Below are 16,303 nucleotides of genomic sequence, written 5' to 3'. Positions count from 1 at the left end.
TTAAAAAAAATTGTTTCTTTTTCTTCCGCATGCTATGGTCATAATACATTCCCAGTCATAAAGCAATATCACAGTCATTGTGATTATGCCATCTGAGACAGATGAAACAGACAATGAATAAACTAAGAAAGACTTAAGAGGTTTATGGAATATGTAAAAGATGGGGAGTGGGATCAAATTTGGTGTGAGATTGAACAAACAAGAAATTATTTCAAAATAACTCTTTCCCCTTTAAATTCAAGAATGCCTAATATCCTTTTATTAGTAGATTATATAGACTTTCAATGTACAAAAGTATTATCTTTTATTAAATCCCTGCTAGAGATTTAGAACTCTCATTTTGCACCTGTGCTCTGTTAATCTTCTCTGCTAGATCTTTAGGATTTTTTCAACTGTGGTGGTTCTTTGTTCTAAATCTACCATCTCTGATGAGACCAAATCCAGCTTTGATTCAAATTTAGATTGAATAGCTACTAGAATAGTGTCTAGTAAAACTTTTGAAGTGGCCTCTATTACCATTTGTTTAGGGGTAGATCTCTGATCAGCTAATTGAATTTCCTCAAAAGCAATCATGGCTAGCAGAGACTGCAAAGGGGATTGGGAAGAGAGAGAGAACCTAATCCCTTTTGTTGTCATGATATGAATTTTTTCTATTGCTCCTCCCTCTCTGACCTTTTGTCTTCTTTTAGGAGACATGAATGAAAAGCAAAGAAGACTCATAAAGCATTTAAAAAATTTTAAAAAACAAATGAGAACTTATAATACTAAGGATATAAATGAGAAAAAATGCTCAAAATAGGAAAACTGTATGGTGGATTGTGCTGGGAAATCCACCTTAGAATATAACCAAGAAGAAGTTGACTATTATGAATGCGCAAATCTTGATTACCAATCCATAAACAATGTGCAAAGATAAAAAATAGTTCTCTACTTCCTTAAAGTCACTTCCAAATATACAGTTAATCAAAATGCAGTTACACACTTCTTTAAAAAAAAAACTGTAGGATATTGACGCACAAAAATTTCCATTCAGGAGTCTGACTTTTTGCAAAACTCTTTACATTTCATGTGCCAAACCCACCACCTTTTCACTACAAGACAATGTAATCAAAACACAGTTATCAAAATAAATTGTTTCAAGTTGTTCAGAAAATACATTCCAGGCTTTTTTACAGATCTCTCAATAGATCTTAGCCTCTATTCTCAGTCATAGAGCTAGATTCATCTTATTTATACAGACATAAACCTGATTCTCCACTCCATTAAGCCTTGTCTAGATTAGAAGAAAAGATGTTTTTGAGTTAGCTCAATAGAGAGACTTTACCTCAATTGAAAATCGCAGTTAACACCAATGTAGACACAGTTTAACAGCTTTACCTTGATTTTTAGCCAGTCAAGTTAGCAGCTAGGCAAGGCCCAAGCCAGTGGGACTACTTAGGTTCTTAAAGTTACTTGGTGAATCAGCACCTTAGAGCACAGAGCCTAAGGACTGGTATACACACAGATTTTACACCAGTATAGCTATTTTGGTTAGAGGTGTCATTTCCCCCTTCTTCGCCCACTCAAAAATATAGTTATACTTGTACAATCCCTGGTCTGGATGCAATTACACCAATATAAAGGTGCCTTCCACTGGTATAGCTTTTTCTTCTCTCATTCCAAGATAGTTGAAATGGTACTTTTGTATGTAGTCAAGGCCTAAGAGCTGTAAATGAACATACAGTAGACCTCTCTCATCTGTGGGTCAGAGGAATGGAATTCCCTTCCACAGATCAGGGAGCACCAGCAGAGCTCTGTCAATACTACACTGTCAATAGCCCACTGCTGTGCCTTCAATCCCTGTCTCTCAAGCTTCCTTCCATATACATGAGGTAATTTAGCTGTTAGATCTGTGTTTGTCACTGACCCTCCAGCCCTCCCTTGTTGCACAGCTCTGCAGCATACAGGTGATGCTGAACCTCTTATGTTAGTTCTCTGTGGCATCCCTTTTGCACAGCTGAATAACACCAAGACAGTACAGAGAATATCTTTGACTTTGAGTGGACCAGAATGATAAGATAAATAAAGATTCTTGGTTTTAGGTATATTAGGTCTTCTCTTTTTCCATGGCTAGCTTTAAGCCACGTACGGTCAAGAGGGCACAGGAGAATACACATAAGTTACCAATGGCAGCTACTTGCTGATTCTCACACAGTGGAGTTGTGGGTATATCCTGTTGTATGAAAAATCTCTTCAGTCTCTAATACAAGACTGAGTTTCATTTTCTAAGGGGTATTTATTAATTATTTGTGAAATGTTTGCCTTTGGGCCATACTTCTCAATATCAGCAGGGAGGCCCAGAATCTGGAGATGAACATTTTTCAGAAATGTTTATGTTCTCCAGAAAGTAGAATCACAGATGTTTTAGGGGCTAGAGGTTCATTAACTGAATGCTTATTTCAACTTCACTAACTGAGTCATGTACCATTTTCCCATCATGTACCAATTTTCTTTCTATATTTTCCTTTCACCACCCCCTTTCTTCCCTCCATTTCACAATGATGTGGTGCAAATGGCTCAGTATTTTGGTTCAAAGGTGGATTCTGCTGGAAGGAAAATTAAGAAGAGATCTATGTTAATGATTCTGTGATTCTGAGCAGATCAGTAGAGACTACAGGACTCTGGGAATAAGGGTGAAGCAGTCAGCGGTGTAGGGGTGTTTTTGTCCTTTCTGCCAGTTGAGGGTAAGGAACTAAGCAGAGACAGATGCAACATGCAGATGAATGCATGGCTGCCTAGATGGTGTTGAAAGAAGGGCATTGGCTTCTTTGAGCCTGGGATGCCATTCCATCAAGGAGGACTGCTGGGAAATGATGGAGGTCCACCTGATGAAGAAGGGGAACAACACCTTCGGACACTAACTCTCCAAGTGAGGAGGGCTTTAAACTAAGTTCAAAGGGGGCAGGTTACAAAAGTCCACAGGTAAGTATAAAAAATGGTGACCTTGACAGAGGGCTGGAAGTTTTGGGGAAAGTGGAAAATTACAATAGGGTCATAGGATGTCTATACACAAAAGGGGACTAAACAGAAAGAACTGAAAGTCTTCGTACACAAGGAAAATTATGACCAGAGTCTTGGTGGGATAAATCTCATGATTGGAATATGGTTGTAGAGGGGAAAAGCTTGTCCAGGAAGGACAGCCAGGGAAAACAGGAAGGAGTATAAGCTGCATTGTATATCAAGAATGTATACACTTGTTCCAATGTCTAAAAGGAGGTGAGAGGCAGACCAGTCCAAAGTGTCTGGGTGAAGATAAAAGGGGGGGGGGGAATATGGGCAAAATGGTGGTAGAGGGTCTAATATAGACCATGAAATCAGGAGGATGAGGTGGATGAAGCATTTCTAGAACAAATAACAGAAATATCCAAAACCCAAGACCTGATAAGTAATGGGGCACTTTAACTATCCAGATATCTGTTGGAAAAAGTAATATGTCAAAACACACATTGTCCAAAAAGTTCTTTGAATGTATTGAGGACAACGTCTTGTTTCAGAGTGTGCAAAAAGTAACCAAGGTCAGCCATTTTAGACTTGGATTCTAACTAGCAGAGTGGAATTGGTGGCAAATCTGAAAGAGGAAGGTAATTTGGGTGAAAGTGATCGTGAAGCAATAGATGATGTGATTCTAAGGAAAAGGAGGAGTCAGAGCAGCAGAATAAAGACAATAGACTTTTAAAAAGCAGACTTTAACAAACTCTGAGAATGGTTAGGTCAGATTCCATGGAAGAAAATCTGAGGGAAAAAGGAGTTAGGAGAACTTGGCTGTTTCTCAAAGAGACAGTATTTAAGGCACAAGAGCAAACTATCCTGATGCAAAGGAAGGATTGGCAGATTAGTAAGAGGTCAGTATAGCTGCATCAGGTGTTCTTTAATTATCTGAAAATCAAAAAGGAATCCTACAAAAAATGGAAATGTGGAAAAATTTCTAAAGAGGAGTACAAAAGAATAGCACAAGCATGTAGGGAGAAAATCTAAAAGACTAAGGGCTAGTCTACACTAGAAGTGCTATAGCGGCGCAGCTACACCACTGTAACATGTCTTGCTTGTAACACTCCAGCTAATACATCCCAGAATGATGTTTGGTTTTTTTGCACCAGTGTTACACTATTGACTCATATTTAGCTTGTGGTCCACTATGATCCCTTTCTGCAGTACTGCTTCCTTGGCAGTCATTTCCCATTTTGTATGTGTGCAACTGATGGTTCCTTCCTAAGTGGAGTACTTTGCATTTGTCCTTATTGAATTCATCCTATTTACTTCAGACCATTTCTCCAGTTTGTCCAGATCATTTTGAATTTTAATCCTATCCTCCAAAGCACTTGCAACCTCTCCTAGCTTGGTATCGTCCGCAAACTTTATAAGTGTATTCTCTATGCCATTATCTAAATCACTGGTGAAGATATTGAATGGAACCGGACCCAGAACTGATCCCTGGGGGACACGACTTGACATGCCCTTCCAGCTTGACTGTGAACCACTGATAACTACTCTCCAGAAATGGTTTTCCAACCAGTAATGCACCCAACCTATAATAGCTCCATCTAGGTTGCATTTCCCTAGTTTGTTTATGAGAAGGTCATGTGAGACGGTATCAAAAGCTTTATTAAATTCAAGATATACCACATCCACTTCTTCCCCATCTATCCACAAGCCTTGCTACCCTGTCAAAGAAAGCTATCAGGTTGGTTTGACATGATTTGTTCTTGACAAATCCATGCTGATTGTTACTTATCACCTTATTATCTTCTAGATGTTTGCAAATTGATTGTTTTATTATTTGCTCCATTATCTTTCCGGGTACAGAAGTTAAGCTGACTGGTCTGTAATTCCCATTATTGTCCTTATTTCCCTTTTTATAGATTTGTACTGTATTTGCCCTTTTCCAGTCTTCTGGAATCTCTCCTGTTTTCCATGACTTTTCAAAGATATTTGCTAATGGCTCAGATATCACCTCAGTCAGCTCCTTCAGTATTCTAGGATGCATTTCATCAGGCTCTGGTGACTTGAAGACATCTAACTTGTCTAAGTCATTTTTAACTTGTTCTTTCCCTATTTTAGGCTCTGATCCTATCTCATTTTCACTGGCATTCGCTATGTTAGATGTCCAATCACCACCAACCTTCTTGGTGAAAACCAAAACAAAAGTCATTATGCACCTCTGCCATTTGCACATTTTCTGTTATTGTTTTCCCCCCTCATTGAGTAACAGGACTACCCTGTCCTTGGTCTTCCTCTTGCTTCTAATGTATTTGTAGAATATTTTCTTGTTACCCTTTATGTCTCTAGATAGTTTGATCTTGTTTTGTGCCTTGACCTTTCTAATTGTGTCCCTACATACTTGTGTTGTTTATATTCATCTTTTGTAATTTGATCTAGTTTCCACTTTTTGTAGGACTCTTTTTTGCGTTTCAGATCATTGACAATCTCCTGGCTGAGCCAGGGTGGTCTCTTGCCATACTTTCTATCTTTCCTATGCAGTGTGATAGTTTGCTTGTGTGCCCTTAATAAGGTCTTTTTGAAAAACTGCCAACTGTCTTCAATTGTTTTTCCCCTTAGACTTGCTTTCCATGGGATCTTACCTACCAACTCCCTGAGTTTTCTAAAGTCCACCTTCTTAAAATCCATTGTCTTTATTTTGCTGTTTTCCCTCCTACCATTCCTTAAAATCATGAACTCTACCATTTCATAATCACTTTTACCCAGGCTACCTTCCACTTTCAAAATCTCAACCAGTTTCTCCCTATTTGTCAAAATCAAATCTAGAACAGCCTCTCCCCGGTAGCGTTCTCCACTTTCTAAAATAAAATTGTCTCCAATACATTCCAAGAATTTGTTGGATAATCTGTGCCAGCTGTATTGTTTTTTCAACAGATGTCTGAGTAGTTGATGTCCCTCATTACCACCAAGTCCTGTGGTTTGGATGATTTTGTAAGTTGCTTAAAAAAGCCTCATCCACCTCTTCTTCCTCGTTAGGTGGTCTATACTAGACCCCTACCATGACATCACCCTTGTTTTTTACCCCTTTTATCCTTACCCAGAGACTTTCAACAAGTCTGTCTCCTATTTCCATCTCAACCTCAGTGCAAGTATATACATTTTAATATACAAGGCAACACCTCCTTCTTATTTTCCCTACCTGTCCTTCCTGAGCAATACCAATTGCTCTTCCTTTCTATACCAATATTCCAGTCATGGATATTATCCCACCAAGCCTCTGTGATGCTAACTATGTCATAGTTGAGTTCATTTACTAGCATTTTGAGTTCTTCCTGCTTATTCCCCATTTTTCTTGCATTAGTATACAGACATTTAAGATACTGATTTGATTGCGCCCCCACCCCAGTTCTAGCTTGTCTCTCCTTTATCCCTCCTACAACAGCCCATAAGCCCCTCAAATTCCGACCCTTCTCTCATGTTTTCGACTTACCTGTGGGCTTTGGTCACCTGCCCCTTTTGAACCTAGTTTAAAGCCCTCCTCATGAGGTTAGCCAGTCTGTATCCAAATATGCTCTTCCCCTTCCTTGATAGGTGGACCCCATCTCTGCTTAGCAGTCTTTCTTCCTTGGATAGCATCCTGTGATCAAAGAAGCCGAAGACCTCCTGGCATTCACCTCCAGGATGCATCTGTGTCTGCCTGGGCCCCTACCCTTGACCAGAAGGATGAAGAGAACACTACCTGCACTACCAACTCCTTCACCCTTACACCCAGACTACACACTGTAGTCACTTCTGATCTGATCTGATCTCATCTGAGGGTTATACCTTGCAGTATCATTAGTGCCCACATGGATGAGTAGCATGGGGTAGTAGTCAGAGGCACGGATGATCCTTGACAGTTCCTCCATAACATCTTGGATACAGGTCCCTGGCAAGCAGCATACCCCCCAGGATGCCAGGGCAGGGCGACAGATGGGTGCCTCCGTTCCCCTCAGAAGAGAGTCACCAACCACCACTACTTTACGTTTCCTCCTGGGAGTGGTGGCTGTGATCCTCCCAGCCTTGGAGTTACATGGCTTCTCCTCCTCCACCTTCGGGAGTGATTCCTCATCACTCACTGCCAGGGCAGCATAACGGTTTTCCATCACCATGGTGGGTGGGTTGGGAGTAGGGGTGGAGCATTGCCTGCTGCCAGAAGTAACCAGTAGCCAGTGTCCTCCCTGTGACAGAGCCTTATCCTCTTCCTCCGGTGGCATGACAGCAATCCTCTGTAGCTGGATAGCATCCTCAGCCTTGGAAGTCTCCACATGAATATTGTCAATGAATTCCTTGTGTGCACAGATGCTCCTCAGCCTAGCCACCTCCTCCTGTAGCTCTCCCACCTGCTTCCTGAGAGATTCCACCAGCAGGCACCTTTCACACATTTCACAGCCTGGCTTTCTGAGAGTGGGAAATGCAGGCCACAGTCTCTGCAAATCCACACCAGGATCTGGGTAGAGGCATCCGTGGTTAGGTTCTCTGTCTGGAGACAGGAGCAGGTGGAGGAGACAGGAGCAGTGTTGGCACTGGCAATGCATCCCTTCCTAACCATAGCAATTATATTATGACTCCCTCCCACAAAATCCCTCTCAAACTCCCGTGTTTGCGGTCCCCTATTTGTGGTCCCCGGTTTGCTAGCTAGCCTTGGTCGCTTAGCCTCTGGCTTTTAAGGCCTTCTCTCCGCGGTCAGCCCTACCCCCTCGTTAATCACACAGGGGAGGGTGATCACAAGGCTGATTGAGGCTGATCAAAGATGATCCGGGATGATCCAGGGAACAAAGGCTCAAACAATCCCCAGACACACAATCCCAACCAGCTCTAATCATAAACAGCATCAAGAATAATTTTTTTCACAATATTTCATTTCCAGTTCTGACTGAAATCAGGAGGTTCAGAGAGATGCAATCTTTTTTTAAGCCTCAAAAAAAAAAAATGGTAGTTGAATTCAGTTTGAATTTTGGATGAACATTTGTGTAGGTCCCTATTGTATCCAAACCAGTTCACTCCCTCCCTAATTAAAATATCTTACAATGGCAAGATAATAAAAATGAAAAATCTATTACAATGGGAAGATTACAGATGAATCCCAAAGGTCAGATGCACTCCAGGGATGAGACATGGGTGGCAGTAAGACTGCCTAGTTTTTACACAATAGGTGTAAAATATGTACTAAGTAAAATCTACCTGTTGGAAGGTTTATGTCAGGTTAATATTAATGTGAAATATTTTAACAACAAATTTGTATGTATAGATTTTGGTGCCTAATTTTTGGCACCCAAGTCTGAATATTTTGGCCTAAATCTTCAAAAAGTAGGCTCACTCTGAGGAGGGAATCTTAAAGTTAGTTATATCATATTGCATCCTACATTGTCTGTGTACTGGATTTTAATCCTCAGATATTTCAGGGGGTCTGTGTCATGCTCTATTCACTGTGACCCATCATTGCTGCAATTCCCATACAAGAGCTGTAGTCTTGGAAATGCCTGCATCCATGGAACTCCAGAAATGACATACGAAGTGGCAACGTATGACAGAACGGACGTTGCTAACATTTTTACTGTCATTTTTGTTGTATCTATTTAGTATCCAATTCTTTTACCTATAATGATGTTGACTAGCACATACTCACCCAAGTAGTCTTATTCAAGTCAATGGGATAATTCTCATCAGTAAGTCCAGGGGACTGCAAAATAGTGCGGTCGGTGTGCAGTGTGCTCACTACCCTGTTGCTTCTGCAAAACATGAGCAGGACTATAAAAGATTTGGGGAATGTAGTCTCGCCTGCAAGGTCTGAGTTTCACAGGGAGTAGGTTTTCTAACAATGTGGGAATTAAACTATTTTAAATCCTTTTAGTCTGAAATTACTAGTCTTGGCCGCACACTCACTATATCTAAAATCCAGGAACGCAACCAGTGCTGGCATCATGCATTCTTATTGTGTATATGTCTTCTTTCCTTCTCTCTTATTTGTGTTAAGTTTGTCTTTTTTTCTTCTTCCTGTCTCTCTATGTGCCCCCTTTCAGTGGGGACAGCAGCAAACCCAGATCTAAACCTGATCCCTAGTGTATCTCCTCTTGTGCCCTTCTAATGTGATTTTGCTTTCTGCTGCCTGGGTATTTGGGTCTACGTTCTTCACCCTTCCGTTGTTGGAATCTCCTCTGTGTCTCATCTCTTTCCCAGCAGGTCCCCTGTCTTACACTAATGCCCTTCCACACAATTGTTTTGTCAGTTCCCCAATCCCTCTTGGGTAGATGCCTTCTTTCCCGCAGTGCTGTATTGCCTTCCTATCCCCTACTCCATTTCCCCGCTCATATTGGACCCTTCTTTCCTGATTACTATATCCATCCCCTTATCAGCTCTCTTGTTCCCAAGCATCTGCTTCCGGGTCCAATTTCACTGCTCCTCTTTCCTTTAGGGCCTCCTTTCACTCCTCTCTCTGTCAAGAACCTCCACTGGCTTCTCTCCCCAGTCTTCAGTACATCTGATCCCAGGGGAACTGGGACAGTCATCAGGGAGCGCAAGTTTAAAAGAGGAAGAACTGTTAAAAGTTAATTTGAACCCTGTAGTTAAGATAACCAGAGTTCTAACTAAACAATATATCCAGTCCTGGGCTCCGTACTCAGGGAAAATCCACACTGAAGTCAGTGGGAGTTTTGCTTGGGTAAGGAATTCAGGTGCTAAATCATCACCTGTATTTATTTAGGGTTAAAACCAGCATGTACAGACTAGAACTTCCTTTGTTATATAAAGTTTTTTACAAAACTATATAAAATCCTTTCTTTAGTAGACTGCTGTCTTTGCTCTAAATGAGACTAACGATAACATTTATATACATGTATATGTGTGTGTGCATATTTACATACTCATGGAGAAAAGAAGAGACTGTACAAATATGAATACATATTACATATGATCATTTTTGTTAATATGTTGATTATTCATGTAACACAATCTTTTACAATGAATAAGTGTACAGCACTTTAAAAATCATAGTGATAAAGAAAAGACTGTAGACTTTGTTTTTATGCCATATAGTTTTCCCTGTATCACATAAGTGGCCTCAGAAATGCTCATCTAACAGAATCAAGTGTTTGAAATTGTTCATATAAACAAAGGATCTTTTTAAATACCAGATTTGCACATCATCACAATACCTTAGAATGAAAACTAAGTTCAAGATGTCTATTGAAATTTACCCAAGTGAAAACTCTTTGAATAGAACATGCAGTACATCAGCTCCAAACAATGGGCCAAGAACAAAATAATGAGCTAGCATTTTTATAATTAATTTCTTAAGTGCGTTCATGAATATGAGGAAAGAATAATTGATCTGAAAATCCCATCATCAACTTGTTAGGTATCTATAAATCTTAAGATTGCTATTGCTGCTAAGTGTTGAATACTCAGAAGTGCAGTTATTAAAGTTTTACATTAAAGGTAGAACTGAGTGAAATTGATGAAAAATGTCACATTTGTGCAAAAATTTTCTCCAGTACATTTTGCATGATTTTGAATCCCTCAAATATCGTTTTACATAACAGTTTGGAAGATTGTAAATTATTCATAATGAATCATGCAAAACTTGAAAGAAACAGCTTCACAGAAAAAAATGAACTTTAAAAAACTTCTGGATGAAGAGGAGGTGATGCCTCACAAAAGCCAAATTATCTAGAGGAATAAGCAAAGGCTTGAGTGTCAGGAGGGTCCTCCTAAGTTCTAGTCTGTCTTCTGCCACTGACTGGTCTTAATAAATACTATGTACGTGTATAGCACTTTACAAACATTATTTAAGTAGACGTCACAGAATCCCCTGGAGTAGGTAAATATAAATTCTCTAGCTTTACCGATGATAAAACTAAGTCTAAGTTATGTATCCATGTTCAGACAGCAAGTCAGCATCAGAACCACCATTAGAACCTTTGTTTTTAGATTCCAAACCTGGAGACCCAGTCCCATTCATTAGGGCATACATTTTCAAAAAGTGACTGGTCATTTGGGGTGTCTCAATTTTTGGGTGCCCAACTTGAAACACATTAAAAGAACTTGATTTTCAAAGGGCAGGTTCACAGCACTTCTGCAAATCAGGCTTCTTTAAGGTATCTAAAATAAATTAAGGTACCACAAATCACTTGTCGCTCTGAAAGTTAGGCTATGTCTTACACTAACACTTTTGTCAGTAAAACTTTTGTCAGTCAGGGGTGTGAAAAAAACACACCCCTGACCAATATAAGTTTCTCTGACAAAAGTACCGGTGTGGACAGCGCCGCTCGTAGTGGTGATTTAATTATGCCGGCAGGAGAGCTCTCTCCCGCCAGCACAGAGCAGCTACACAGGACACCTTACAGCAGTGCAGGTGCAGCGGTACAGCTGTGCCGCTGTAAGGTCTCTAGTGTAGACATAGTCTTAGTCCTTAACTACAGTGCTTGTCCCCAAATCCCATCCAGTCAAGTCACTTAACTGTAGCAAGTGACTTCTGAAATTTGCAGTGAAAAAAATCACGGTTCACCATTTCAACAATCCATGTATGCCTATAATTCTGCAGAAATTTTACATAATCCCTCCGAACTTTATTAAGCACATGTGCAAATGTGTAGATTTCTTGAATGTCTGCTGGTTCCTTATCTTTATGTCTTTTACTGTGATGTTGTAGAGCTTGGATCATATGGAAAGCTAAAATATTATGACACAATGACTGAAGAAGGTAAGAAATATTTTAGAATTGTTTGTATTCGCTTTCTGTAAGTCTTTTTTAGTGCCTTTGGCGTGTTTGCTTTTTCTTTTTTTCTTCTTCCTTCTTTTGGGGGATTATGTGTTTCCTCTTTGCATGATTTCACTGACAGTGTGATCTGTCATCATTCTTTTTCATATTTTTGTCATTTGCATTTGCAGTTTTGTTTCTTTCAGATAAAGACATACAACAGATAATGTTTTCACTAAAGTAAATAATACATATATACTAGTAAGTATATACTAATATATAATGTATACTTATATCTATATCTTTTATACTGTGGTTTTGACATAACACATTCAATAAGATATGTTCATTTATGGATGACCTAACCACAAAGTCTGAGAAGAATTATTTAATGACCTCAGTTTTCTGAATTATTCAACAGCTATGAGTTAACCTGATTTTTTAAAATGCCCTCCAGTTTTTCTGGCATAATTTTGAGGGCATAGTTCACTTCAACACAGATGTTAGCATTAGATCCCAATCCTGCCAACATTTATAAGTAGGAAGTACTTAGGGCCTATCCAATGCCCAGTGAAACCAGTGGGAGTCTTGCGATTAACTTAGAAGGTCAATGCTTATAGCCCTGACTCAGGAAAGCGTTTAGACACATGTTTAACTTTAATCTCATGTTTAAGTCTTAGTGCAGTCAATGTTTCCTTAATTGGGATGTTTCCCTCAGTTGAGGGGTAAATGTTTGCAGAATCAGGGACTATTGTCTAACTACCTGATTGCATCTGCCAAATGGGTGGTTACAGTAGCATTTGGACTTGTAATTAATGGCACATTCAAAGTCAAAGACGAGCTTGAGGCTGCGTAAAAATTGGCCATGTGTTCATATTCATTTCCAATGCTGCATATATGAGACAAATAGCTCAGTTTTTTTTGTTAAAATGAGATAGTTTCAGTATCTAAAATCAAGCTGAATTTTAGGATTTTTGAAGAGAAGCCTTCAAAACTTTTTGTTTCTTGTATATGCGTTAGTTCCTCAGAGAAATAAAACAAGTAGCATCTTATACCCAAAGGCCTGCTCCTGCAAGTCAGTGAGTACTCTCAGTTTTCACAAGCTTCCCCTCCCATGCTGCAAGATGCTGGCCTCTTCCTTAGATGGGGCTGGCTGCCGACTCGCTTGGAAGACCATGGAAGTTGAAGCTTTGCCGCACTTTGCATGGTTGTCCAGCTGGTACGCTTAGGGCTAGTCTACAGCTGTGTCTCTCATGGGTGTGAAAAATCCACACCCCTGAGAGATGTAGTTAAACCAACTTAACCACCGATGTAGACAATACTAGAATTCTTCTGTCTGCCTAGCGACTGCCTCTCAGAGAGGTGGATTACACTGAAGTGCTGCACCTACACATTTTAAGTGTAGACATAGCCTAATACAATGTGTTGTATGAATTCAAGCTGCTTTATTCCTATTTTGTCAGAATAGCATATACTTCATATGAAATAAAATAATGTGCTACGTTAACCGAGTTACAAGCTGCCATTAGCAACATAAGAATTTGCCCAACAGAATCAAAACGTTGTACCATCTAGTCTGATATCCTGCCTCTGTTGGTATCTCAGATGTACCTGAATGTGAAATAAGGAGAGAGGAATTTCATTTCCTACCTTGTGGCAGTCAACTTGATGGCCTGGAGCATAAGATCGGACTATCCTTATCTTGCATGACTATAAATGTTAGCTTATTAATGATCAGTACATTACCCGGCCATAGTATTTGACTTTCTGACAGCCCCTCTTCCCTGCCGCCTCCACCAGCGAATAAAATGCTTGAAAAAAGTTGCTGATTTCAAATATAATTATACAATGGAACTGTACTAATCAAAAGCTGTCACACAGCTCTATATAGCCTTTTTCAAATTAAAATATTTTGATTCAGAAATGCCACTGTGATCCATCATGTCCCCATTCTCCTCTAGAGGCTGGGCTCTCTAATCAAACTACATCTCCCATGATGTACCATGGTCCCCCTCTTGGTGAGTAGATGCAGTGCATCATGTGAGATAAAGTCTAACTGTGGAGCCTGGTCCATAGAGAACTCCTGGGAGTTTCCATTTCCAAAATAATATATTTTGGGGGTTGATTTTTCTTTTCAGACTTTTGGATTTTTGGGTGTTTGGTTTTTCAACAAAAAATTGAGAACCCAATTTTTCATTGAAAAATAGGTTAGACAGAAACAGAAAAAGCATGGCACCCCGAGCTCATTACTGACCCAGAACAATCAAATAGCATTTGCTATTGAAAGCATAATTCTTCGCTTTAGGCTAGTAAGAATGCTGTATATATTTCTCTCAGAAAATGACTAAGCTACAATGCTTCATGAATTTATCACCTTCAGACTGATGTCATGCTCTGTAACTGGTCCTAGGTAAGAAGTTAAAGAAGAAACTGTGGCCCCAGGCGGCATGTGAACCACCTGGGCCACGGGGGAAGAAAGTAAGCAGGGAGCCTCAGGACAGAGCTTGGGTGGGGCCACCCCTGACTCTTTGGGGAGGCTCAACTTCCCCCCGCCTGCGATACCTGCCACCTATGACTATTACTGAATATGGCAGCTTGGTTCCTATGAAGGATGAGTCAAAGACAACCTATTATGCTTCACAATTTACGCTGCCTCCCCATTCAGGTTTCTGATTTACAAAGCCCTAAATGGAATCTGCCCATGTTCTCAAAGACTGCCTCTCCTTCCAAGACTTCCTATGGCCACTGTGATCATCTGTACTACACTTTGCAGAGCCTGGGTATATATTCAATGAAGCTGGAGGTCAAACCTTCTCAACAGCAGATTCAAGGCTCTGAAATATCCTCCCAAAGGATATTGAGAAAAATCCTTCCCTCTATATCTCCAGGTCATACATTAAAACCTACTTCTTCACTATACCATCCCTCAAAGAAGCAGAAGAATATTAAACAATTCTTCTAAGCTTAATGGTACCTGATTCTTTCTGAACATTTAACTTCATTTGTAGAAGAATCAGGATAACTTAATTGTGACTGGGACATTCATAAGTCTCCTCTCCACCTTCATGAAGTTAGATACCATAACAGAAATTACCTAGCTTGTACTCTAGATAGACTGGGAAGGTAATATTTGTTCTATTGAGACCAAACTGCACACATCTGTGTTATGCAGTGCTCCAACAGACAGAGCAAAAGAAAAATTCCACTGCCAACTATAGCTGCATGTTGTCAGAGTGATCTTATGTCATAGCCATAAAATATCATGGGTCTCTTAATGTTTAGAAAAATCTAAGTCAATATGTACAGCACTGTAGTATGTGCAAGTTAGCTTAAGCTAACTATATGATGATTGACTGAAAAGTATTTAAGGTTACAACTTTACTTCCTGTAACACAGCCATCTTGAAATCACAACTGTGAATTTCAAAGTGCCGGCCTATTTATGTTATTTTTGCATTGAACTGCCGTTCTTTCTGATGCTTTCTTTCCAATGTTGGACCATACTGCTTTCATATTTCTGGATTTGTTAAATACTGCCTCTCACTGGATAGAAGTGACTTGTATGAATTGAAAATGTTATTTGCTGTACATTTTGAAGTTCTTGCCTTTACAACAATGAAATTGTTTACAACAGCACTGAAATTAGTGGAGATATTCGAGTTTTCCACTGTTCTAATTGAGAGCAGAATCTAGTGCCAAATGAGTATAAATCATTATTACAATAACATAAATGGATATACATTTCCTCCCTCCTCTCACTCCCTCACACACACGCACACACACACACACACACGCACACTTGATTAAATGATCTGTCCATTTCAATATTAATCTTGTACTTTTGTATAAAAGAGAGTTCTGTTATCTCTTTATCTGGAAGAAGTTTCCCATTTTTAATGTCGTGACAACTGATCCACACTGATGCTTCTATGCTGCACAGGAATGCATTGATCTTCCTTTGTAATGTTATATTGGAATATATACATTTCAAAGTGTTGTGCAAATTACATGGATCATCACATATCAACTACATTGAGGCAGCAGTGAAACTATTAAGTCACTTCCTATCCTTCCTTTTTAGTATTTTTTCTTCAAGCTGGAAGGAAAAGTAATATGGATGAATCCTGGCTATTGTCTAGACTGGTCATATCTGAATGGTAATACTAGAAGAGCAGAGCAATTTAAATACTTTCCTCAGGTACCTGTTCAGAAAAACTGTGCCCTCAGTTACATCCATCTAACCCAACTGATTTCAGTGAAGGCAGAAATTTTGGGGACCAGTGAAGATCAGCAGGCAAGAACCCAAATCTAATATTATATCTGAAACCACAACTTCTGCATGGCTACTCAATGTACTATTGTCTCATTGCTATGCCATCGTGATGATCCTTTAAAAATTAGAAGATAATTTTGTAAAGATTAATTTAACATTTAAACTCCACTAGCCTTTAGTAATTTTCATGACATCTGGCAGAGCATATTCCTGCCTTTTTCTTCCTCATGATCCCATTTCCAGATCCAGAGAGCATATCTACACTTGATAGCGATTCTGTTTCCTAACTAGGTAGCAGAATATGACAGGGAGTCTTGC

At 39.6% G+C, this 16,303-nt stretch overlaps 1 protein-coding gene across 3 annotated transcripts in view; it reads left to right on the top strand.

The window, feature by feature from the left end:
- Window positions 1-16,303, top strand: part of SLC24A2 (solute carrier family 24 member 2) — a 166,493-nt gene that overhangs the window by 99,477 nt on the left and 50,713 nt on the right. For 2 of the 3 annotated variants that reach the window (XM_043546316.1, XM_007061681.3), the window contains one exon: window positions 11,666-11,716. The exons of the other annotated variant lie outside the window; for it this stretch is intronic. In XM_043546316.1, the coding sequence (XP_043402251.1) occupies window positions 11,666-11,716 (51 nt within the window). The remainder of the gene's footprint in view (window positions 1-11,665; window positions 11,717-16,303) is intronic. 3 annotated transcript variants of the gene reach the window in all.

Source organism: Chelonia mydas, chromosome 5 (assembly GCF_015237465.2).
Source record: "Chelonia mydas isolate rCheMyd1 chromosome 5, rCheMyd1.pri.v2, whole genome shotgun sequence".
Lineage (NCBI taxonomy): Eukaryota > Metazoa > Chordata > Testudines > Cheloniidae > Chelonia > Chelonia mydas.
The sequence above is the reverse complement of the archived record's forward strand: the minus strand, read 5'-3'. Positions and strand labels throughout refer to the sequence as shown.